The 26,189-nt window shown below is 33.9% G+C and overlaps 2 protein-coding genes across 2 annotated transcripts in view; one reads left to right on the top strand and one right to left on the bottom strand.

The window, feature by feature from the left end:
• Positions 1 to 1,273: 1,273 nt before the first annotated feature.
• Positions 1,274 to 26,189, top strand: part of Muted (biogenesis of lysosome-related organelles complex 1 subunit 5) — a 98,071-nt gene continuing 73,155 nt past the window's right edge. Inside the window, exons 1-2 of the mRNA XM_083041518.1 lie at positions 1,274 to 1,680; positions 1,771 to 1,818. The gene's annotated coding sequence lies outside the window, so the exon portion shown is untranslated. The remainder of the gene's footprint in view (positions 1,681 to 1,770; positions 1,819 to 26,189) is intronic.
• The window catches only part of LOC145938114 (uncharacterized), a 66,134-nt gene continuing 54,384 nt past the window's right edge, over positions 14,440 to 26,189 (bottom strand). Inside the window, exon 3 of the mRNA XM_083041515.1 lies at positions 14,440 to 23,401. Within this exon, the coding sequence (XP_082897641.1) occupies positions 23,073 to 23,401 (329 nt within the window). The 3' untranslated portion in view covers positions 14,440 to 23,072. The remainder of the gene's footprint in view (positions 23,402 to 26,189) is intronic.

The raw sequence follows: 26,189 nt of genomic DNA, 5'->3' as shown, positions 1-26,189 counted from the left end.
CTTTTGCGCGCCGTTCGTTTGCACACCGTGCAATTAGACACGAAAATGCGCGACACATGCTCTATTCACACACACACACACACACACACACACACACACACACACACACACACACACGGAGGGGTGCAAAGGGGCCCTTCGGCCCCCCTCCCGCACCCACCCCGCCGGTAGGGGTGCCTACCAGCACGGTGCGCAAAAGAACTGTGCGCAACTTTATGTGTCTAATAGCACGGTGTGCAATTGTACTGTGCGCAAGTGAGCCTCTCGCAAATTTTTGTACGTGCAATGGCCTATACGATTACGACTAAAATTTTTGTACGTGCAATGGCCTGGGGGTCGATCATGTAACTTTTCTTTAGAGTGAAAACGTGAAAAGTGAAAAATTTTGCTCTGTTCCGCCAATCACGCATTGATTTCCATAGTGAAATTGTTCACTTTTCACGTTTTCGCTCTAAAGACAAGTTACATGATCGACCCCCTGAATGGTCGATCAAATAAGAGGCGCTCTATGTTAATCGATCTTTTCAATGATCGATTAATCGCGAAAGACTCCCTATGATCATTTCTAATTAAACAGTTGGCATGATTGCGGCGACTTCCCGCGTATTTTGTCGGTTGGCATCATTGCGGCCGACATCTCGCGCAAATTTCGTGCATCGCGTCCCGCAGATCGTATTACATAGATTCGTATAATTATAATTATCCCGTGTTGTTCTCTCAGATATGCGTCGCGTATAATTAACAAAAGCGCATAAATCATGCATACGATTCGAAGTGGAAGTGCCGTGTGAAAATAAGTCAGGTACGAATGTCGGGAGTTCCGCACAAAGTATCGCGATTAACAATAAGATATATCAGAATACCGCATAAAGAGTCGCAATTACAATTAACAATTAGGCCCTAACGGTCGGGAGTGTCGTTCAAATTGTTGATAAATGCGCGTATGCGTCGTAATTAATCATGTTTTCGCGAGCATGTATATGTATGTATGCGTAGGTGTATAAAGACTCCATCTGGAGGACGAATAAAAGAGGAGGCCCGCATCGGGTTACGGCGGAGCATCTTTGTAAGTACAATTTCGTTTATTATTTATTGTAAAATTATAATAATTACTCGTTTATCTTCACGATAACGATTCGTTTTACATAAATGTATGATATATGTAATGCATATATATTAGATCTAATTTATTCGACGAAATATGATTTATATATAATTTACATAATTTATTCGATTAATCGCGAAAGACTATAACCTCTAATTATTTTTACAGGTGGCATCCTGCGTAAATTATTCGTGCGTCGTGCCGTGCGAATCGTAGCTTCGTACAATAAGTTCTAATTGTCGCGTGCTGTTCTCTCAAATATGCGTCGCGTATAATCAACCAACTATAAAATATATGCATACAATTAAAATCGGGAGTGCCGAAGTATGAAAAGTTATGTACGATTAATGTCGGGAGTTGCGCACAAAGTATCGCGCGATTATTAAAATCGGAAATGCCGTATAGAATCACGTACGATTAACGTCGGGAGTGTCGTTCAACTTGTGCGATTATTTTATTTTGCCGATTAATATACGCGTGATTGTATTTTCGCGAGCGTGTGTAAGTGCCAAAAAGACGCTAAAGAGGAGGAGGAGGCCCGGGGAGGCATCGGGCATCGGCGGAACAACCAGACGGTAAGAAGATTATAAATAAAATATATTTATATAAATTAATATTATATAAATATATAATATTATATAAATATATATTTTTATATGTTATAGATCAACGCTTTGCACTAATATAGAGCTCCCCTGTTGCGCATCGTATCGGTGAGTGTATTGCATGTATACAATATATATGTAATAATAACATTATCTGTATATGTATTAATCACCAAAAATTAAGTAGAGTGCAATTCAGAAAAAAGAGTTAAGAAATTACATATTAACTTTTATATAAAAAAATTTAAGAAATTATATGTTAACTTTTTCATTAAAACAATGAATTACATAATTTTCTTTAAAAAATTAAAAAATATGCCAAGCAAATAAAAGTATAAAAAATTCTCTTTTTTTGGTTCATGTACATTTACATATTCATGAACACGATAAAAACTTTTTAGCAATTATTTTTGTATTATATATTAAAATACATATACAAATATAGGGGTTGTGCACAATAAATGGAATAAGAAACAGGAAATGGAGAACAGAAAACAGGAACAGGAAATAGGAAACAGCTCGATATAAAACATGAAATGTAATTTAATAACACAGAATAGAAAATTTCATCACTTTAGCACTATTCCTCTTTGCTTCTTTATTCTGCATTATTAAATTATATTTCATATGTTTTATATTGAACTGTTCCCTATTTTCTATTCTTTATTCCCTGTTCCTTATTTCTTTTATTGTGCGCAGCTTCTTAGAATGTTGCAATGTCGTATAAATATACGACAGAGAAACAAATATAGAGAAATCTTTCTCGTTTTACTTTCCACACGCGCGATGATATATGTATAAAAAAAGTCTGTTACTCTATTTTGCATATAATTGTTTCATTTTTTCGCATGTGCCTTTTATATATTCATATAATTTACATGGAGCATAAAAGCACATGCAATTAGAACGTCGTCATTGTGTCCAATAAAATAATATTTGCCTGCTAAAGTGGTATATATTATAATGTAGCGAAGCAAGCCCCAAAAAGTAAAAATAAAAATTATAAAATAACGTTTTCTGCATTTGATCATAATAGAAATATTCGTACATTTTAGTTATTCGTACATTAGTGGAGAAAATTTTACACGTCCCGACACATGCGTCATTCTTTCAGATTGAATCATTTTACTTTTGTCACTGAATATTTTAAATCGCAAGCGAAAAAAACACAAGAGAACAGCAAGCTGAAAAAGAATATACGCGCATATGATATTACTTCCAATATTTCTCGTCAGAAAAAAATCGTGTACTCGTGTTCTTTTAATCTATATATATCTGCGATAGAGAAAACGCCGCAATTCGGTCAGATCAATATTTCAAACCAGAATGTGCTCTCCCATGTTACGATATACAATCTGATACGGATTACGCGGGGGAAAGAATTTTAGTCATTTATTTATACTATGCGGCGGCGAAAAAGCTATACGATACAGTACATATGCGTACACGTATTCATTACGTGTCAAAGTGCATTTTATAAAAAGCATACTTTTCATTTTATATACTCTTCGGCCTTTTGGGAACGAATGATGCACATATACATACATACATAAATGTACATATTTCACGATGAAATTGTATAATCCTCAGAGATCAGTTGCAAATATCAATTTCCGTACAATTACGTGTATCACTTATTTGACTAACTCAATGTCCATGGTGTGTACATATGTGGGATGTACAAATACATCTGTACACAAATTTCAATGCAAAATAAATGACGAAGGCGGGTTTCATAAACAATTATGAATTTACACAATAAATGAGTTACAGAATAAACTCATAGTTTTAAAACAAAAAGTATCAAATAATGTTTTAATTAACAAAATTATAAATAATATGATTTTATATGTATTGAACATTGCAAGAGAGTTTAATTGCAGCTCTCATGCACTTCACTATTAAAAACATATTCAAACATTTTACAAACTACGCTAACAAACTATGCACATACGAATGAGAGAAAGAGTCATATCAATTTTATTCTTATTTTTACTTAAATAAAATATTATATATATATATATATAAAATATTTCCTATGCAAAAAATGAAGTATTTCACGATCATATAAAACGTTTTATTAATCATAATAACGTTCCTTAATAACGTTCTTGCTGTCTCAGAATATTGACAATTATTGCGCGAGTTTTCTTATTAATCTTTAATTGTCCAAAGAAACTCAATCATGCGCATCTGATATTGATATTTAAAATACAGAATACAAAGCATTATATTAAATGTTCCTGACTATTATAACGTTACCAACTCATCATTCACTACTTCGTTATTGGATGAGAAATGCCTGTTGAAACGTTATTATGATTTTATAGGGTATTCTTGCCTCTTGCTTTTCTACCTCTATAGGGCAAATAATTAAAACACCGATCGCGATGCGTTCGGTTTCACATTGAATGAGCTAATATACAGAAACATACACTTTACGCACATTTAAAAAAGGAAGCCGAGTTTTCGGTCGGTCGATTAATGCAATTCGCGATAATGATGGTAAGATGCCATCCTCGAAAACGAGATGGAACGGGAAGAGGGAAAGAGAGTCGGGCATCCAATTAATTATTTCAATTTTCCATAGCGTTGCGCCGGATGAAAAAAGACGGGCAGCATCCAGCACGACTATAAACGGCCGCTTTTATTCCGCGATTCCATGCCGCGCGATCTGCTTCTCTTTCCTTTTTTTTTTGTTTTTTCTCGTTTTTCCACCACCACGCGGTAGATCCTACCTAATGGTCCCTCCTCGAGCCCGGACTGCGGGAACCTGCTGCAACGTTTCGCGCGAGGATCTATTTATCAAGGTCCTGGACGCCGCGATGCTGCGCGCGGCCAGCGTGAGATAAATAATTCCGCTCTCTCTGCCCGGTAGTATCGGGCCGCGCGCGGACCATTTCCGCAGCTTTCCCTCTGCGTTTATTTTCTTCCCTCTTGAGGGGGTAGAGGAGGGAGGGAGGGAGGGAGATGGCGCGCTTGCTAAGGACATTGTTTAATCGAAGTATGCTAATGAACACGTTCCCGAGAGCGAGATGTCCACGTGTTGAGGATGACGGTGTCTGCTGTTGAAAATCACGCGCTGTAATGGATATTTCTCTCTACGGAATATCTACGGGGTGTCCTTTCCATACACAATTTGTTTCGATTGGTCAATTTTTTTGTGACGAGTTTTGCGTAAAGATTCGTTTTTCCGTGCTTTTTTATCGAAGTAGTCCTTTTGAATGTCTCGATTTAAAACTACTTAATTTTTTTCGAAATAAAGCAGTTTATCGATAAAAATTTATTTTTAAAATAAAATTGTTTAAGTATATTGATTTTTTAAATGAGAAATTTTTTTTGAAAATATATTTTTTGATGCCACACTTATCTCAAATAAATTCATTTACTCGTTCATTTATGTAACAAAATGCTCACGCTTCGCAGAGAAACATCGTAAAATGGAACGCTACACGGGCCAGGGATTGTAATTTATCTCAATTGATGAGTCAACCCATTATATCACTGAATCCCCTTTCATATGATTCGTGGCAATTCTTCTCTTTGCGCCAAGGTCGCTAAATTCTCAAGAAAGTATACTAATCTCATATATTATCATCATAATAAGTCGTCAGATAGTAACGTTAAGAGCCATATGAAAGTGAAACAATAAGCTTTTGCTTCTGTTATACCGTAAGAAATATGAATGAAAAAAGAAATAAAAATGTTTAGCTCTAATTAAAGCGTTTTGTTCTGGATGTAACGAGTTATAGGAAATACCATGGGGAGATATGAATAACAAAAAAGTGTCAGTTACGTATTGTAGTTACGTACACACTTTTATAACTAGATTGATATTTGTCCTAACAGTTACATGATATATCTTGGCGCATCGAGAACTCGAGAGTTGCATCTGAAAAGCGAAACTACGAGAATCGCTCTCAGAAGAAGCGAAATTCTGGAAAGAGAGAGAAAAAGACGAATAGACAAAAACGATTTTACAAAAAATAATAGTTAATTCTCAACTCTCAAAGTCAATTCTTCGTTCTTGATTCTCATCCTCTATTTTTATAATTTTTCACGAATCTAATCGTCGTTTTTTTTTTTTTTTTTTTTTTTTTTTTTATAACTTTGAATATAAGTTTGTATGTATATAGTATATTTATGCAGAATTTATTCAAGAACGTAATATACAATAATTAATTGCAAATCGTTGCTTCTATATAAATTTCCTCCGTTATTTTTATCTTTAACTTCCAGAATAACAATCAGTTTTCAATACTTGCCTGCAAACTATGTACTTTCTCAATGAGAGCTTAACAAGCCACTAGCTAATAGTCTATAATAATAGTCAAATGATTAAAACTCATTATAAGCGAGACTCTGGATTCGAATTATCGAACACGCAATTAACTATCGCAACCGATAGCGACCTTGATCCTACTTAAATCAAATTCAACCTGTTACACTCTTGTTACGATTAACTGCTGGTTCCGTTAGCCTTTTTATTTCCACGATGTATATAATGGGCTTCCTAAGTTTCGTATCCGCAAGGGAAATGGAGACGAGAGACAAAAAGATTTCTAAGATGCAGGAAAACTGTTTTGCAAAAAGGGAATATAGACGGAAACGTGTCCACCTTCTTAAGATCCCGGTTTCTTGCGCTTCTATTCTTGCACACTGAGCGACGTATTTGCAAGAAAATCTTCATTAGTTTGACCGCAATTTCAGAGCTCCTTGTTATATCGTATCTAATAGGATTGTGTAGAGTTACAAATTGAAATTAATAGTCATATTCTACTGCGTATACAATGCCTTTATTCAATCGTCTCAACAACTGCTATTGTGATTTTTTTCCGAGAATTATGCAATGATAAATCAAAGTAAAATAACGCGGTAAGATGAATGTTTTGTTAAATTTTTAACACCTTAATTGACGAAATATAATTATAAAATAATAATTTCTCAAAATTTATCAACAAATTTTTTAATTATATTATTTATGCAAAGTGCTTTTATCGTAAGATGAATCATTCGAGAGAGAGAGATCGACTTCACTTCAGACCTTTTATAATAGACGGTTTCCTGCAGCGGCTTTTTCTCTTACAACCTTCGTTTATTCGAGAGTCAAATCGAGCGGAGCAGATTAAAATGGTGAGAGCACACGGAAGCTTTGTACACCGGGGTCATTCACACATCAATATACGGCTCGAATACACGCGCGCGCTATTCTATGCTCCTATACGAAGATGCGCAAAGATACTCATGTATAGTTAGTGTGTAATTAATATAAAAAATAAAAATAAATAAAAATAACTTTTTTTAATTTTCTAATATCAATAGTTTTCTTTAAACGCTGTTATAGGTGTGCACATATCTATCGCGAAAAATTCATAAGGCTCTCTATGAAAGTCAAATTTACACGGGACGGTTCTTTCAGAATCATGAGAGAATAACAAGTATAAAAATTTAAGTCTTACGATAAAGGTACAGCAACAACAATAATAATGTGTGAATAATGTGTGAACTCCTTAATGGATCGCGTTCAGCACGACTAGTGCAGCTATCCTACAGTCGCACAATGTCATTAGCAGCCGGCACGAAGTGCCATCCTCAACCCTCCCAGATCGTACAAGCATACGTGCCTGTTTATTCACCTGCTGCTATCGGCGATCCCCCGCTGAAAGGATCGCTTCATCGGCGCGTGAGAGAATTGCTCACGATCACGCCTCCGCGAATTTTGCACGAACCGCCGGATAATGCCGCAAGCACAGACATACACGGATACACACACACACACACACACAAACACACACATACACACGATCGCCTGTGGGAGCATCGAAGCGTTCTCGCGCGGAATGTGGAAAGTGTGTGGTCGATGTGCAACAGGATTTCCCAACCGCTGACCTGGTCCACGAAATGTTTCATCGTTTTCTTTACATTATTCATGAGATTTTTCTTCACCGCAATTCTATCGGCAATCGTAAATTATGGGGCGAATAAACGCGAATTATCGAGATAATATATATATATATTAATAATCTATATATATTGCCTGTGTGTTACCCGAATATCCCCGATCCACGGTGTCTATTTAGAGAACCCCTCGCTTCTCTTTTATCTCTTTCTCTCTCTCTGTGTGTATCTGCATGATCGATACTATTCTAGGGAATATGTAAACGTTTTGCAGCGTGACGCGTCTGCGGCGACGAGGGTGACAATGAACGCGTCGTCGAGCTTGAACGTTATCGAGATGTATGTCTATTACCTATGACAGATATGATATACACACGTGATATTGTTGCATTCTCCTTTTGCGTGATATCACGCTATGCACATTGGCCGTAAAAAATTTTTTTTTAATGTAGAAAAACATTTCCATCTCAAATCATATTGAATATAAACTTGCGCTTTCTTGAAGAAACGCTCCTATCATAAACGAGTTAATTTGTCTTTCTGACACGTAAGAAGTATTAATAATATTCCTGTTTTTTTTTTATTGTAATAATGTAGCGAGAAAAATTTTGGAAAATAAATACTAGTACATTTTTTGAGATATGTATTATCTTATAATTTATGTTATAACACAATATTGACATAAAATATTGCAACGATATTTTATCGGAGCTTAATGTCTAAAATATTCAAATCTCGTGCTAACGTGCGTGAATAATTCCGTTCAATATTAATTACTGAATTAATAATGTAAATATTTGTTGTACAAAATGTATTATCAATACCGGGCACGTGCCTGTAATTTTAACCGTCTCGAAATTTTCAAGAGTTTACGTCGGCTCGCGGAGTCTCGTCGACTATTTTTATCAGCCACGAAAACATTAAATGTATGTCCACTCTAAAGAATTACATGTATTAAGTTCACGAACAAGCTCGAGAGAAAAATGAAAGGAAGAAGTCTCGAGAAAAACGCGAGGAAAGAAACAGCGGGAACTTCTTCGCGCAGTCAAGAGGAGACAATAAACACGGAGAAATGTAGTGAATGTTAACAAAATAAAAGGCTAAAAAAATTAGACTATTTCTCTCGACAAACTGTCACGAGTGTGGTTTCAAAGTGTCTAGGGTAGTTTAATTCTACTGTCTAGGGTAGTTTAATCCTCCACTAAAACATGTTGAGAAAAAAATACTTGTCGGTCTAACTATTGATATTTTTAAAGTAAGTAGTAATATCAATCACTTTACGGACCACTTATGAGTATAAGAACATGCATGTTCTTTATACGCGCGAGGGAGATCATAGAAAAGCCCGGCGGACGTTAAACAGAGATATTAACGAATTTAAAAACTATTTTCGTAATATTTTGACAGAACAGATATAATTAATAAGCGTACAAAGCATGTGAAAATCTCGCCGAAACCTATATTTCATAAATCTGTTCGCGTAATAGACGTGTACGTCGAGAGACGAATAAATCCAACTTTACTAGACGTTAAACACTAGATTCTGCGGGAAACAGATTCAATACTCATAACGTTTCAGTCGCTTTTCTATGTGGCATTAACTGCGCCCGCTAATGTAAATATGTACGTAACGTATCTCTCCGTATATCCCTTCAACTTCTATAACAGTTACATTTCGGTGCTGCTTAACCATAATATCTAGAAATATTGAAATCTTGCCCTTGCGGATAACGTCGTGTGTGAAACCCGAATATTATAGGTTTATATAATTCTGGCACATTCATTACCATACATTATAGAGAACGCTCCTTCATGCGGCACTTCTTGTTTGTATAATGGTCCCTTTAAACGTTTATATTCTCGTATGTACGTGAGCAAGTCTAATTATATATGAATCTCTCTTATTTTCGGCCGTTCTACATTATTTCAATTCAGTTGCTTAAAAATGAATAGAAATACTTGCAAACATTTCTTTGTAAACTTCTGCAGACATATAAACAGATAATAAAATTTAATTAAATTTCAAGCAGATTTTTTTTGTTCTGACATATGTACAATCGAGAATTAGCTGCAAAAATATTTAAAATCAATTTCAGATTGATCGCAGAGAATGCATTGGCGTTATCGTCTTGCAAATTATTAGATATTTTACTCTATATATATATATATATATATATATATATATATGTATTAGACTTTTAATAAAGTCAAAAAGATTAATAAACGCGATTCTAGAGTACTTCATATATGCATACGGAGCATTCAAAGTTCGCGAATCGTGCACGGATGGACATTCTATCCGATTCTTTAGGATTCTGAGTCTGGCGGCAGAGCAAAATCAGATATCGTGTTAAAAAAAATACGACAGAGACCGCGTGCGTGAAATTCGAAGTAAAACGATGTCCATAGAATTTTACGACGAATGCGGAAAAATACGATCGCTCTTGCACATATGAATTTGAAATATTACTTATACAACGCGGGCGTTGAAGAGCGAATTTATATGCGAGGGAAATATCTACGACGCGTGGATATACGTATTACGGAATAAAAAGAATATATTACGGAAGATTCGTATCAATTAGCGAGCGCGCTTTATTTACATTTAGCCACACGACGCGACGGTCTGATGTAGAAATTTTTATTTAAAAATTGAAGTAAGAATAGTATAACTTTGATATAAATAAAGTATCTTTATAAAGCATATTAAAGATATATGAAAGAGATATATTAAAAGCGCACAAATTCATTTTTTGAAGTTTGCATAAAAATTTACTTGGGAAGGTTATTACCTCTTTATAAACTGCAGGCCTCATTACAAACAGATATGTATAATTTCGAAATTAAATTTCGTTATCATACTTCTTTTCATATTCTCGAGTAGAGGTTGAAACTCTTAAAGTTCAGAAACATTTCCGAAGCTAAGATGTATAGTAAGTGTTGGGATGAGATTGCTTCCGCTGGATTAACTTTATGTTGCAGTAAGGAACGGCTTATTGGGATCATCCAGCCTGTCTGAGAAAGTAGGTAATCAACAGGCATGGAGAATTCCACGGACATTAAAGCTAAAACTACTTGCTTACTTACATATTTGGTCATAAGTTTTCTCTTACATGCTTATACTACATGCTTTAAAAATTATAATTTCTCTTTAGATATCTAACTTTAGATATCATCCCAGAAAGGATGATATATAGAATAAAATATATATATATATATATATATATATATATATATGAATCTTTAATTATACGTGTTAGAAACTAGGACCAGTTTTAAAAAAAATCCTCGCGACGCGTCTTTGAAGTGCGTTATGCGATAATTACTCCGATAATTAAAGATCGTCTTATTATCAAACTCTCAATTTGATCTCTCGAGTTGACGCCGAAATTCGGAGCTGGGTATGCGTGAACTTTACACAACCGGAAATTACGCGCGTTAGAGGTCGCGACTAATTGAACGTAATTCTTATTCCCCGCACGTGCGTCGTAAAACGAGTAAACTCGTGAGTACACGGTCGCTGCAAACACACGGTGCCCCCGGTTGCGATATCGTCCCGGTAACTCCTACACTTGGGAATTTCGCCTGTTACCCCGTCCAGTTACTCGCTGTCACTCGCGTCCTACTTCCTGCACCCGGAATTAGTCCGGCAATTCTGCCGGTACGTCCATTAGCTAATTTATTAAAACGCTTGTTTGTTTCCGTCTGTGAGAGAGGAAGGGGAAGGACGCAGGGGGCAAAAGATCGTGCTCCGGTGCAACGGAAAGCCGCGTGCCGTCACGCCTACGCGATAATTAACATGCTAATTTCCTCGATGAGGTAATCAGCGTGTTCGTGGAAGTCGATTGTTAGACGGCCGACTTACGCTTTGTCGGCACAACCTTTCCTAATCGTCATGGGCTAACTTGGAGGGAGGAATGCCATTTCTTATCAAAATTGCGCGAAATCGAATTAATGATTACTAAACGATAAAATTACCGATTAATAATTATAATTATTGAGAGATCAATAATCACTCGTTTAACGTTTAGAATAGAAATGATAAGAAATAAAATTATATTGGTCAATTTGATTAAATTATTATAAACTAACCAGAAATATTGTTAATATACTCAACTCCAGATATGACATTATTTATTCAAAATAAATATATAACGCTGATATTGTGAAGAAATAGAAATATATATATAGTGCAATGTCTGCTTAAGAAAATGCACTTACGATACATTTAAAAATACTCTACACACATTCTTGGTCAACTAATTATACCAATAATCAATTAATAGTCAAATAAAAATAGATTCTCTCGAATAAAAGCTTTAAATAATTTATAGCTAATAATGTAAAATAGTATCTCAACAAGTTTCTCCCAAAATTAAATTATCTTTTACAGATTCTAATGAATCTATTCATACAACACAAGTTTAAATTAGCAGCAACTTTTATGCAGTTCGTTTTCAAATTAAAAAGTATGCTCGAAATTCGTTGGTACGTCCGCTTTCGTTGTCACCTCTGCTAAAATGCGACTAAAACTTTTCAAGAGACTGCTGTTGGCTCTTTGTGTGTGCCCGGTTCTTTTAACCTATCTGGATCGCAAAAGCGACTGAGGTAGAATTGCTGACAATGAAAGGAAGAGAATCAACAAGGGAAAAAGGAAACTGAGAAAGAAAGAGAAAGCACTTTGTCGGTTAAAAAATAGATAAAGAATTCATATATAAGGCGTGGAATGGCGAGAAGTGTAAAAAAGGAAATAGAACGGTATATTGCGAGGAGCGTGAGGAAGGATTACTTGGATAGATGAGAAAAGAGATGGATATAATGGATATATGTGAATAATTGATAGGCTAACAGGTGGAAGATCGATCGCGTAGAGTATCGCCATAGACAAAAATTGAAACAATTCAAACTCGAGTAAATTTATAATTTATAAAGCCTACAGACAATCTATCATTTGCGACAGAATTCAAGACAGAATTTCACTTGTAATTTCATTTCCCATGTATTACAAAAAAAATTAAGAAATATGTGCGAATATACATATATTTATGTATGTATATTATTATGTACGTATCACAAAAGAGAAACTTTCTCTTTTTTCTGCTTTTTTTACATCTTAAAATAAATTGTAATATAAACATGTTTACATAATTATTTATATCATTCTTTTTCAATTAATAAATTTTAATAATAAACTTTGAATCATATATTTTGGACAACAATCAGTAACAGTTGTTTAGATTTAAACAACTTCATTTTCTTAATATTTTTGTTTTAACTGGTAAACTCACGGCAATTTACATAATTCGTGAGTAAATTACCACTCAACAGTCACTTATAATATAATTAATTTCTATCACTAATTGTATATGAAATACATATATTATATGTTCTAACTTGAAGATAATATTAAAATGTCATTATTTTTATCATGAATATAGAAAATATAGTAACGTGAACTTTGCTTTAAAATTCACTATTCAAATTTACTATTTTTATAACTCTATTTTATCACACATCTGTCGCTTTTATTGTATTATACATCACAATATTTCCATTTTTGTCCATACATTTTAATGTTAACACAGCACAATTTAATATTAAATTACTTTTCAATATTAAATATATATAATCTTTTTAATAAATAATTTAAAATTATATTTAAAAAATAAATATTAAGTAATCTCTCAAAATTAAAAATGTAAATAAATGTATGATTAATTAACTATATTGCATAATATATAACCGAAATATAATAAAAAATTAGATATGATTCATTAAATAATATATATATATTGCATCAAAATTCAAATCAAATGTTTCTTCTGTTACCAGAGAAATGTCAAAATTTCTGATTCAGTTCAATATAAAAATAAAATCATTTTTGATATGCATATATATATATATATATGAATTTTTACGTCAATATAAATATTTCCTATCTTCTCTTTTTTATTGATGCCTACGGGTTTATAATTTCTATAAATTTTGAGCAATTTGTACTTCTTGTAATTAATATACCTTGTTGTATAATAAGATATCGAATTGTGTCAGTAAAAATTACGAAATTAGTCAATGCATCAATAATAAAAGCTTTCTATTTTACGTATTTTATGTGTTTTTATATACACAATAAATAAATATTTATTTCAGAGAATGTATATTTCATAGTTAAATATTTACACACTAATCTATACTAACTCATCTATTTCTGTGCAATGGATCTGTTTATAAAATATGTATTATATATAGGTATACTATTTACATTATTCTTAACTTGAATTTTTAATTCTTCTTGTAATATAATATTTATAAAAATAAACAGTACATTTTAATATATTAAATAATTTATAATAATAAATAATATAAATTATTTTACTGCTGCATTTATTATCAACGCAAATTTAAATTTGTTTATATAATTTATTATATTTTATAATAGAAAAGAATTTTAAAATATATATTTCAGTTTTTTCTGTGTTATTCCATATCTTATATATATAGGTATAGTATATATATCATTTTTACAAGACCCCATTATCTTGATAATAAGATAAAGTAATTTGCTCATTCACCGCATCGGTACGATGCGCAACAGGGGAGTTGTAGTAAACAATGATGATCTGTAAAATACATATATATCCAAATTAAAAAACACTGCAATCTAACCAATATTTTTAAAAAATATTGCACGCAATTAAATTTTTTATTTATTCTGTAAACAAATATAGTTAATAAAAAATTGTATTAATTCCGAAAAATACACCTTTCGAGAGGAAAAGAAGAAGAGTGTATTTTTTATCATTATTTTTTATTAATGTATACATAGGCCTTTTTACATATTTCTGGCTGCGTTTCTGCAGGCCTGCTCGGTATATTATTAAATTTTAAATTTTCGCAACGAGAATGTTGCGAATAATAAGCTCTATCGGCTTATATTGCGGTTAATATATATGATTGTTGCATCGAGAATCGGGGTTCAGGAAAGTTGCCGCCACTTCCGCTAATTGTAAGCTGTTCTAATAATAACAATAAACATATGGCAATTCATGGCGGGGAACGCAATGGTTTTATGAAAATATGGTACACTCGGGATACAATACCGAAAAAATATTTAATAAAAATTATACGCCTAAGTATTGACATATTGACCGCGGATATCGTGTTGAGATAAACTCAATATAGCACGTTTACAATATTGTGTATTTTTGTGCGTAAAAGACATTGTAACTTTTTTCTTGAAAGCGACAATTTTACTTTACAGATTCGTGTTTTACGAACAAAAATAAACAATATTGTAAAATTTCGACAAATTGGAGAGGACGGAGCTCTCTTTCAGTATTACCACAGAAAATGCCCGCATTTTAAGATGCAATCATTATCTCGTATTATATTCATATAATATGAATATATGCGAATTAATATGAAAAATAAATATCCGCGGAATTTCTTAATTATCTAAAATCTAGAATTACATCGTCGACTGTATAATTGGATTGCTCGCGCCATGTTCGTGAAGTTACGTTCGAATAATCTCGCGAAATGTGCGTTATCAAAGAATATACGAATGTATATACGAGAGGAATAGCGTAAATATATTCTGCGTTTTAACAATATTAATATGCTTATTGTTAGTTATATATATAATTACGTCTATATTTATTAATTAAATGCCGCTTACGCTTTCCGAAATCGATCCATCCACATCCATTTCGTACCGTTAATGATCGAGAAGTTCGAAGTTGTTGCCTCACTTTGCGATACAGCGCGATATTACACGCGAGTCAAAAAACTAATGAAGGCGCGTATTTTATATTGTATATATGGACTGTCTACAAAAGAATATATTATTGAAATTCAATAATGTACGCGCAATATATTTCGAACGCGTAATTCTGGCGAAATATACGTATTATTAATAAGCGATCTACTGTATATATCACGCTTTATTTAAATCATTCGAAATCCGACGATTCTATTTTATACTCTCCGGAAATAATCGGCAAATTACATTTGAATTGGCAAAAGAGTAATAATGCCATATAAATTATCAATATTTGAAAGAGAGAGAGGGGGGGGGGCCCAAGCGTGTGATTAAAGAAATAAATGTCTTTCGTAATCGCAGAGAAATTAATAATAATTTATAATTCTCATTCCTTATATTTCTCGTCTTCCGCGCGAATCTCCGCGCTTCATATAATTAAATTACGTGAAATATCTACTTCGACAAAATAGCAAATGCTTGCTTGCTCATTAATCGCGAAAGATAATTAATCATACGAACCGATAATCGACGAAAATGTAATGATCGTAGTGATCGCATTTATCGTGTCTCATGTTACTTGGAACTACACGATCGCCTTTCGTGAAATAACGCTACGATAAATGATGTTACACCGCTACCTGTCCTGCCGGCGCGAACCTCGATACGTGAATGACGACAAGGTGAGCGCGCGTACAAACAGTAAGGGTTGAGGGTGGAAATGGGGGGATGTACGCACACTGTCATTCATCTCGCAGATGCGACACATTAAACATATTATAAAATAATTCTTTCTATTCTTCTTAGATTTTTAAATATAATTTCAATCACATAAAGTTATTATCGTGCAATTTTTTAATCTCGTTGAGATGATAACTTAAGATGACAACTTACATATAACAAAGATTCAAAGATATTATGAATATCTATTCTGCAAAGTGCGATATATATAAGTACATTTGATATTTTTATTATGAAACGCATACGATTAAACTTATTTTATATTCTATTATGAATGTCAGTTTTTGAATATATTTAGTTTAATATTTATGAATATCTCTGACATTTATACTATTGATTACTATCGACGATCGAACTTTTGCTTCACGTCGATGTAAATATATTCGCGGATCTGTGTGAAAGCTTTTTCCTTTTTCTTTCTTTCTTTTTCTCCTTCTCTCTCTTTCATCTTGACTTTCCTGTTCGAGTTCCTTCCTATTCGGTGCAAAGAGTAAGTTTCGAAACTTCCCCTTGCATTTTGTAAAACAAGTTACGTGACGTAACATGTTACAGAGCGCATTATATTGCCCGCTGTAGTGTTGAAGTTGCTTTCGCGTGTGACATTGTAACATTATGTCGGCGAGACTTCCGTAAATTAATATCGTATAAGGAAAAAAAAAGAATAAGTCGTAAAACATCTTTGTCACCGGATATACCAGTGTATTATTATTATTATTATTATTATTATTACAAAGAGAAGATAGAAATAATAAAAAAGCGAAGAGAGAGGATGGGAAATATAACAGCTAAGAGCTGCATGAAACGTCGAAGTAATTTTTTATTGTTTCATATATTTATACACATAATAAGCATATACGATTACATCGTATTAGGTACTATTTAAATCGTATGTGTATAACTTATATACGTATATATATATTTATATCATATCCAGCACTTTGTACAATAAATAAAGACTCTAGAGCATTTTAAACATAACATCACGCAATTTCACGCGATTGGCGCATCGAGTATACAATAATTTAATTTAATAACGAGCTCTATAATATTCATTATTACATTTCAATTATCGCGGGAATTTGCGACGATTGCGGGTAGTTCTTTTTTTTACGATCGATATCACGAGTATCTTGTTTTAGCTTGAAGTCAAGATATATACAGAATACATCTTTGCAACAGATGATTTTATATATTTTTATTTGACCGCACGTTTGTTTCTATTAATGTATTAATTAATAATTAGTAATGAGCTAACAAACACTGCCAATTATTTCAAACATGTGATAAAAGTGTTTTAAATCCTTTTTCACTTCTTCCTTTATTTAAGATTGATAATTTATTGCGAAACTTTTAAAAGTTTTTACTTGCAAGGAAGAATTGCGAATGCCCATCACTAAACGTAATATATTAATTTTTCTCGAATACGCTAAAAGAAAGAGAGGAAATCAATTAACGGTTTCAATTAAAGTCATCCATAAGCGATGTGCTTAAACTAAATTTTAGAATGTTAAAATTTAATTTCCGTGCGCGCGCGCAACAAACGTGATTAAGTAATAAATTCCGGACAAGTTGGAAATTTCGATGAGAGAGCACATCGGAGAATCGCCGTCTCGTCTCGAAATTCAATACATATATCGGAAGGGACAAATCCGGAGATGGGGACCGATAATAATCCTTCGATAAATGACGAGACATCGAAAAAGTAATGACAATCTCGGCCGAATGCGCGGATAGAAATGAGAAATACGCAGCCGGTATTTCGTAACCGGCGCAAGTTATGGGATTTCCGTGTAATCGTCCCGATAAATCCGCGCGGTATGCTTAGAAAGAAATATCGTGTTTAAGCTTAATTCGGAAGTGAGTGTGATAAAAATTGATGGCATGGGCTCTCGTGTGTGGTTAGCGCCGTGGCCTCGTAAATTCTGCATAACGGCACGACAATGTTAACGGAAACAACGGCAGCTTCCGGTAGCACTCTCGAGGATCGATAAGCCGGTCTTCTTCGTAGGCCGAGCTTATCGAGCTGTCCCGGGCTTAATCACGTCCCACCGTAAGCTTTAATTGTTTACACGTCCTCCCACTATATATACGTCACTGTGCAGCATTGATATTCGATTATAACAATTAGCACGACTTCAATATTAATTATGACAATTTCCACGTTCGCGACGCAAACTTTCTATTCAATTTATCCATATATCGATATACATACGATGTAATTATTTTACACATATTCTTTGTCATATTCTTGATATATATTTGACATATATCTTTGTCACATAATTAACATGTCGAATTAAAATCCAACATTGAAATAAAAATTATCGAGATTATTCATTTTTAGCCTAATATTTATTTGTATTTATATTAAATATTACTTTTTCGGATGTATTTTTGGCAGTTTTGCGGACATTCAAATGACTTATCAGACTTTTTAGAGAATGGATTTGTGTGTATATGTGTGATTATTACTATAATAATATGTATGTTAATTTAATTACGTCGTTAATCACATTCACTTTGCATTTTTTTATAATTAATCGATAATCATTCCATATATCTTTATAGCATATATATTATTTTAACAACTACATTATTTTATAATAAACTTTCTAGTAATAACGGTGTCCCGATAATTAGCAATAAATTTTTCTTATAGAATTATACATATATATATATATAAAACAGTTAACAAAATAATAAATATAATTATTGTGTATTTCTCGGATAGCACTTTATTTCAAAAAACAAAGTAATTCACTTGTTGCTCACATTTTTTGACAATTTAAACTATCTGTCAGTTTATATAACTTTATATTCGTACACAGAGAGAATTTTCTCTTAGAATTTACCTTGAAAATCATGGTAATCGTGGAACAATACAATATGGAAAAATTTTTTAAAATATATTTGATTAATTTTACCATACTTTTAGTAAAATTAATTAAACATATTTTATATTTTATTGTGATAGATATTATTATTTTTTATCGTGATAAATATTAATCAGAGAAATTCTCGTAAAATTCTTTCCATACTATATTGTCCCATGATTACCATTATTTTCGGAGTAAATTCTAAGAGAAAATTCTCTCTGTATATATCTTTCAATTTACCAAACTAAAAAGATAACAAAATTTAAATTAATAATAAAACTTTTCTTACGTTAACAAAAGTTGAAGGAATGATGTGTGGTTTAATTACACGTTCGTAACTTATCAATAACTAACGTTCTTAATTCTAAACGACTGTAGAGAAAACATTCGAGAATCGTAGATTGAATATGAAATTGTCACGTTACATCGATATCACGCGATATTTGGTTCGATAGTTCAGACTTTAGCGGATAAACATGACGATTCGCTATCTACTTCGTAGAAGATCAGCTTGATTGCTGATACCTATTGTCATTTTACATTTGCTAACGGAGACGTGTACGACATGCATTTCTATCTATCATATCTCGAATTTATACCGAAGAACGATGACCAACATGTTCTTGAAGACACAAATCATGGAGCATGATTATTTGCATCAATGAGATCAGAATTCGGATAAATCAGATTTTTTCAAAAGTCAGCTGCTATCAGAATCTTATTCTTTGATCGTATCGCATGCAGGGAGAAATAATATATGAATACAACTATAATATAATCCAATAGTTTGTGAAAAATAAAATTCTGATTACACTGAATTATAATTAAAAAATGCTCATGCGATTTCTGATCATACTGATTTAAATTGAACACTTAGATTTCTTATCTAAAATTACGAGCAAAATTCCGAAAAGCGTCCACTTACTATTATTCTAATTTAGTATCATGAATAAAAATATTGATTAAAATATCTATTTACTTGTTGATTGAGAATTACTAATCAAATTTACATCTTGCAGAAATCTGTATTTTTGTTTATAATACTGTTTTTTTATTTCTCAAAAAGACACTAAACTGGATAACAGTCGGTGTAAGAACCTTTTCGAAACTTTAGCCAAAATTACAATTATCTATCGTAATGCATGTCCGCAACGTTGGACTGATCTCCAATGATTTGTATAAACATCGATTTTCAAAATATGCGCATGGAAATGTCAAGGTGGCACACATTTCCTTTTCTCTTGAAATGTTAGAAACTTTTAAAGATAAAAAAGATTCGACAATTAAAACTGTCGTGCCGCTGTTTATCTTACATTTTATTTCAAATAATATTTAATCAAAAATTATGCAAAAATCGATTTATGTAAATTCGTTTCCTCTGATAAGTTCGATAATTGCTGAGGATCTCCTGAGAAACGTGGGAGTTACCTGTTTGCACGACTTGAAAATTTGTCGCTCGAAAATTCCAGGCGTGAACACGGAGATTTCGGTGATTTTGTTACGCGACGCGGCAGAAGAGAAGGACGACGTCGACGTCGCGACGGCGTTGCGACATTTGCGAGTTCTACGTGACTCAAGCTGGAGCGGAAACAGTACAGGGTGTCTTGAGAGATAAAGAGCTTACAATCTTTATTTACTCAACTCGAAAGAAAAAAAATCTATTTTATCTCACAGACATTAAACGCACATATAATAAAATAAGGACGACAAATACGTAATTTTTTAAATTCTCTGCATCTTTAATTTTGCACGTGTGATAAGAGAAATTAGAATATTTTTACGTGTGAAAAACGAGAGATTAAAATATGAATAAATGCAAAATTTTCAAGTCTGATTCAAATAGGTTAACTTCCGCGTATATATATATTGTAACATCTCGCTGTTACATCTTGAAAACGTGAATGAATGATATTGAATTTCAAGTAGTGTGCGCTTACCTCGGTTAATCCCTTTCTTCAAAACACCACGTATACGAAAAGCTCCGGAAGAGACGAGAGTGAATCTCGCGAAAACTTTTCGCGGAACGACATTATCGCCAGACAGTTCTGCAATCTGCATGAGGTTGCTGCATCAGTGGAACTCGAAATCGTCGAGAACATACCTCACTCCGTTCACTCGTGCGACACAGACACATACGGGGATGCAAAAGGCGCCCCACACCCCCATTTATCTCCCCTGTAATCCGCGTTCTTATCGGCAAAGACACGAACCGGGCATGAACATCGAGATGTTCTTCGCGATAAAGCAATTCGAGGGAACTTTTCTGACGGACAAGTATCGAAAAAGGAGAAGGGCGTAAGCACCGCTCGAACATTCTTCAGCCTTGGTCAAAGAGATGCCGGGGGACGCGAAAAAGGTGCGCATCTCTCTCTCGGATATCGGAAAAGTATTTGCGGAAAATCCTCGATGCGGTACTCGCGCGGCGGGTATTCCGTCCGATATTCCGTCATTCTTAGTGCCCTTCTGTTACGGATTTTGCTGGGATTTGCCCCGCTAATGGGAAGGAGGGAGGGAAGGGGAGGACGTGTTTTTACAACAGACAACTAAGTAGGATGATCTTAATGAATTCGCTCAAACTTTGTGACTACTTTCTTTTTTTTTATCCTGCGTTAAAATTCGCTTGTACAAAGTTCAATCCGCGACTGTATTTTCACGTTTCGCAGAAAATAAAATTAATCTAAATATAATTATAGCATAAATATATTAATTCACACGTAGTAGAGAAATATTAAAACAGATTTTAATGGTCAGGAGCTGATGTAAAAAATTGGCTAGCGAATCTTATCACGGGAAAATCGTTAGTGTTATAATTCACAAGATGCTACACGTGATACGCTTGGAAAAAAAGATTAACTCCGCAATGTAATATATATGTACTTTTTCCGCGGCGTAGTGTGAAAAAATATATTTGCGCGGGAAACCTATTTTACGCTCGCGTTTTTTACATACGTTTGCTACAAAGCATTTTTGATTAAGAACTTGACAGCGAAGAGAGAGGCAATGTCCTCGCCGAGAGCCCGGCATGGTGGAGAAATCGCCTAATGGGTAATTCATTCTCGAAAGGAAGGAACAAACGACGTCGAGGATGTCGCTGAAAAATATTCGAGTGGCCAATTGATCTAGGGATCTAGGTGGAAGCTTCCATGAGAGAGGCGGATGATATCGATGTTTTCCCCCCGCTCGATCGTGCTCACCTCGCGCGATCTGATCCTCTTAAGGTTCGTCGCATCACAAATCCCGTCGACGAGGTCCGTTCTTTCTGTGTGATTGCTTTAGAGACCGAGAACGCTGCGGATCTAAATCGTAATTCCGCTTTTCGTGATGTTGATCGAGTATCCATGATAAACGAGGCTGAGCTAATTGTAGAAGGGATCTTCGATGTCCATGATCGAGAGCGTCTGTCGCTTATAATAAAACTATAACACTTTGGATACGATTCTCTCATTTTCACATTAAGTGATTATTAATTTTGTATGGTAATATATACTTTGAGAAGGCGCATTGGAGAAAGATAAATAAAATTTAATTCATCTTATAGCTTCCCCAAAAAATTTTTTTAAAAATTACTTGATACGTTTTATTAATATTAATGCGTTCGATGATTACTTTATCAGAGTATTCGTTTCGCTTATAGCTAATATACGTATTATGTACTGTGCATTATTGATTTAAATAATTTATCTATTAAAATAATAAATTTTATAAATTCAACTCACTTAAAATTTTCTAAAAGAGAAAATAAAGAAAAGCTGAAATAAAAGAAAATTTTATAATTAAAAATTATTTCACAAGAGAACTGAAATTATGCAGAATGTGAAAATTATCATATACGTAAAAAAATAATACGCTGAATATTTAATTCAACTCGCGAGCATTTTATAATTAACTTAATCGTATATCAAGCGGAATCTCAACGAATTTCCGGCGATGTTTGAGATTATTCACGCGCAGCATCCAAAGTGTTAATAATCGTGTTAATTAATCGAGACAGAGAGAGATAGAAAGAGAGAGAGGGAGAGAGAGAGACATTCGAGCTAGGCTGGCCATCGCGCGCCAAGGTTCTCGATATCGATCGTCTACCTAATTCACTACTGCCAGGACCTAAAGAGGAAGCTCGACGAGAGGAGGCCGACGAGGGTCGCCCAAGTGACGAGATCGAGCGCGCCCCTTCTGGATCCAGAGCCGCCGTTCTTGCAGGTCTGCCGAATGCTGGAGGTCTTCAGGCCGCGCCGCCCCAACAGATTGTGTACGCCTCGTTTGTCGCTCTCCTGTAGGATGTGTTCGCGCGACAATAGCAGCGAGTAAAGCTGAGGGTCGGGGTGACGAGAGCAGAAAGTCAACACCATGTCCGAGGCGACGGCCTTCATTACGTGCACGGTGCCTAAGAACTGCTTATACTGCTTCTCCGTCAAGGTGCCTGTAAATTAAATCAGCAGGTTAAAAAGCAACGACGCGATACGTAAGGAGATAGAAAGAGAAAGAGAGAGAAAGAGAATTTTCCTATCGAATTTCCGATTTTTCGCTTTTCCGGATTTCAGTTCCGCGCGTCCGTTATCTATGTGTGCATGGAGTAGAATCTCTTGTACAAACTGTCGCGACTACAGAAATAAATGTCTGCCGACGACAATTCTATTTCCACAGATTATTTTTATTTCTGCGAGGAATGTTCTTGAAATAGGAAAGGAATGGTATAATAAAGAGTGAGACATTCTTGGTATTTTTACTAATTTGTATTTCATATAGAACAATTTACGTGAAAATATCGTTAAAAAAATGCAAATTGACAAATGCAAGTTTCTTTATTATATAACTTTATCACAATGTAATACAAATTTTTTTAGATAACATTACGTTATTCACGTGTTTTTTCAATATTTTTTTATTTCCGAACGGAAGACTCTATTTCATTGATATTTTATTATACTTTTAAATACATTATTTCATTTTATTAAGATTTTTAATCATTAGTGGCAAAAATTAATTTCTTCATAATTTTAGGGTCAAATATCGTTACTTTATGTTATGTGTTTTTTAAATATTTTTTTATTATTGAACGGAGAACTATTTTATTAGTATTTTATTGTTTGATATTTAAAAATATCTTTCGAAATACATTTGATATATCTTTAATTATATTTAACACATGTATCAGTAATGGTATAACTGAATGAAATACTGATGGACGAGTATTTTTGGTTCGCGTTTCGAAATAGGATATCTAACAATAAGTAAGATATTGTCAGGCTGGGGAAGGCATGACAATAAAGTAGAATCAGGCAAGCAATGGCAGTTTGACTTTCCAATTTCCTGCATCCACTGATATAGCGAAGAGAAGAAACATAGTATGATATTCATCTGTATACAACATGAATCTCTATATATGTATGTATGTATGTATGTGAACATAGTAACTATGTTGAGAAAAATTATTTTAATTCCTGACGATTTTCATCGAAAAATATTAGAATATACTTATACATACATAGTCTTACGTACAGTGATCGCTTTCTCCCTTTATCTATCTTTCTGTCTTTCTCTCTTTCAATTAATCTCCTTATAGTATTTGGAAAGTGCTAAAACACTTCGAGTAATGAATATACGAGTATTGCAAAACAATAAAAGCTGATGCAAGTGGTATCGAAATTACAAAGAAACTAAAGTGTTTTCTCTAGAAATTTCTATGGCGAGTAACAAATAGTACACCATACCATTGTATCATTTATCACAGACTTGGCACTTTTATCTGAACGCACTTAATGGACTAAGTCGCCGCTTTGACAAATGTAAGTTTCAACTACTATGTACTCCGGATTCTCAAGATATAAACTCCAAATTGTGCAACAATGTTTAATCTACGCAAATATTTCATTTACGCAAGGAGAAAGTAAATTAATTTTTGACCGAAGTGACAAACGATGTTTCGCCTAATAATCATTTGCTTTGTAAACGACGAATTTATAACAAAAATTAATATAACGAATTTAGAGTCGTCTCTGGGGGATCATGTATTCTTTCTTATTTTTCGATTCGCAAATATTTCAACTTTGAAAGACTTATTATTTGATCGATTAATTAATTATATCATTACTCTTGCCGAATAAAATAGTTTGAGTAATTGGAATTACAATGATTTGATTACGATTCCATTCTGTCGACGCGATCTAGATGGATTTGATAGTTGTCTGCGACGTAACTCGAGATGTACAAATGCATGTGGAAATATGTAATATTACGGCTTATTACGTAGTTGAGAGCGCACTTAACGTTATGAAGGAAATATATGGAGACGAGACGGCAAGCACGTGTACAATCTATATGCGCGATGTGCGACCATAAGCGCATTCCGTATTCACGGGACCGTCGCGATGTCGGAAATATTTCACCAGAAATAGCACTCGACATTTAGAAGCATCCGCATTTCGTAGCGAAGCGTACTGGACTTACATATAGAGGGGAAAGCAGCTTTACTTCCTTCACATTAACTGATTTTAATTTTTTAACGTAATCTTGATCAATCTGACAATTTTAAAGTCAAAATTTCTCATTAGCAAGAGAAAAATCGAAACAGAGAGAGAGAAAGGGGAAAAAAATATCGCGTGTGACAAAATTTTTCAATTTTTCTACATTTTCCAGTTTTTCCATCTTTTTCTGTTTTTTTGGAATATACATATACGTGTATGAATTTTTCGGTATATAAAATATACATGTATAACTATATGTAAAATATTTTTTGCGCTCGTCTCGCTTCTCGTGATCGGAGAGGGAACATTGAGCCTAATCGAAATGTCGCTGTTGAATACGATGACGTCTCGTGTATATGTAGATACGTGACGTATCGATCATTGCCGCAAAGCTCGCCGACAATTCATCGGAATGACGATTTACTGAAACGGTTGCGAATGACATTCACCACGGACTGGATTGTTCCGACTGTTAGGTAAAGCGACATAAATGGCACGAGCAATGAAAATCAAAAACGCGTAATCACAAACGATATCCACGTAATTGCGCAAAGAGTAATTAAATATTTATCTTCTCCGCATGCCGCGTCCTTTCCGATTGCGCGGAAGTCACGAATTAAATTAAAGCGACATGGTAATTATGCCCTGTACTTAATTACATACGCTGCGAATGTGCCGGCGATGTCATCGCCGTAATCGCTTCAGTCGATACATTGTCGTGATTAGTATTCAAATTCATTTCCA

This window comes from Prenolepis imparis, unplaced genomic scaffold, assembly GCF_030444845.1.
Source record: "Prenolepis imparis isolate NDT839.2.m4 unplaced genomic scaffold, iyPreImpa1.0 SCAF_7, whole genome shotgun sequence".
Lineage (NCBI taxonomy): Eukaryota > Metazoa > Arthropoda > Insecta > Hymenoptera > Formicidae > Prenolepis > Prenolepis imparis.
The sequence above is the reverse complement of the archived record's forward strand: the minus strand, read 5'-3'. Positions and strand labels throughout refer to the sequence as shown.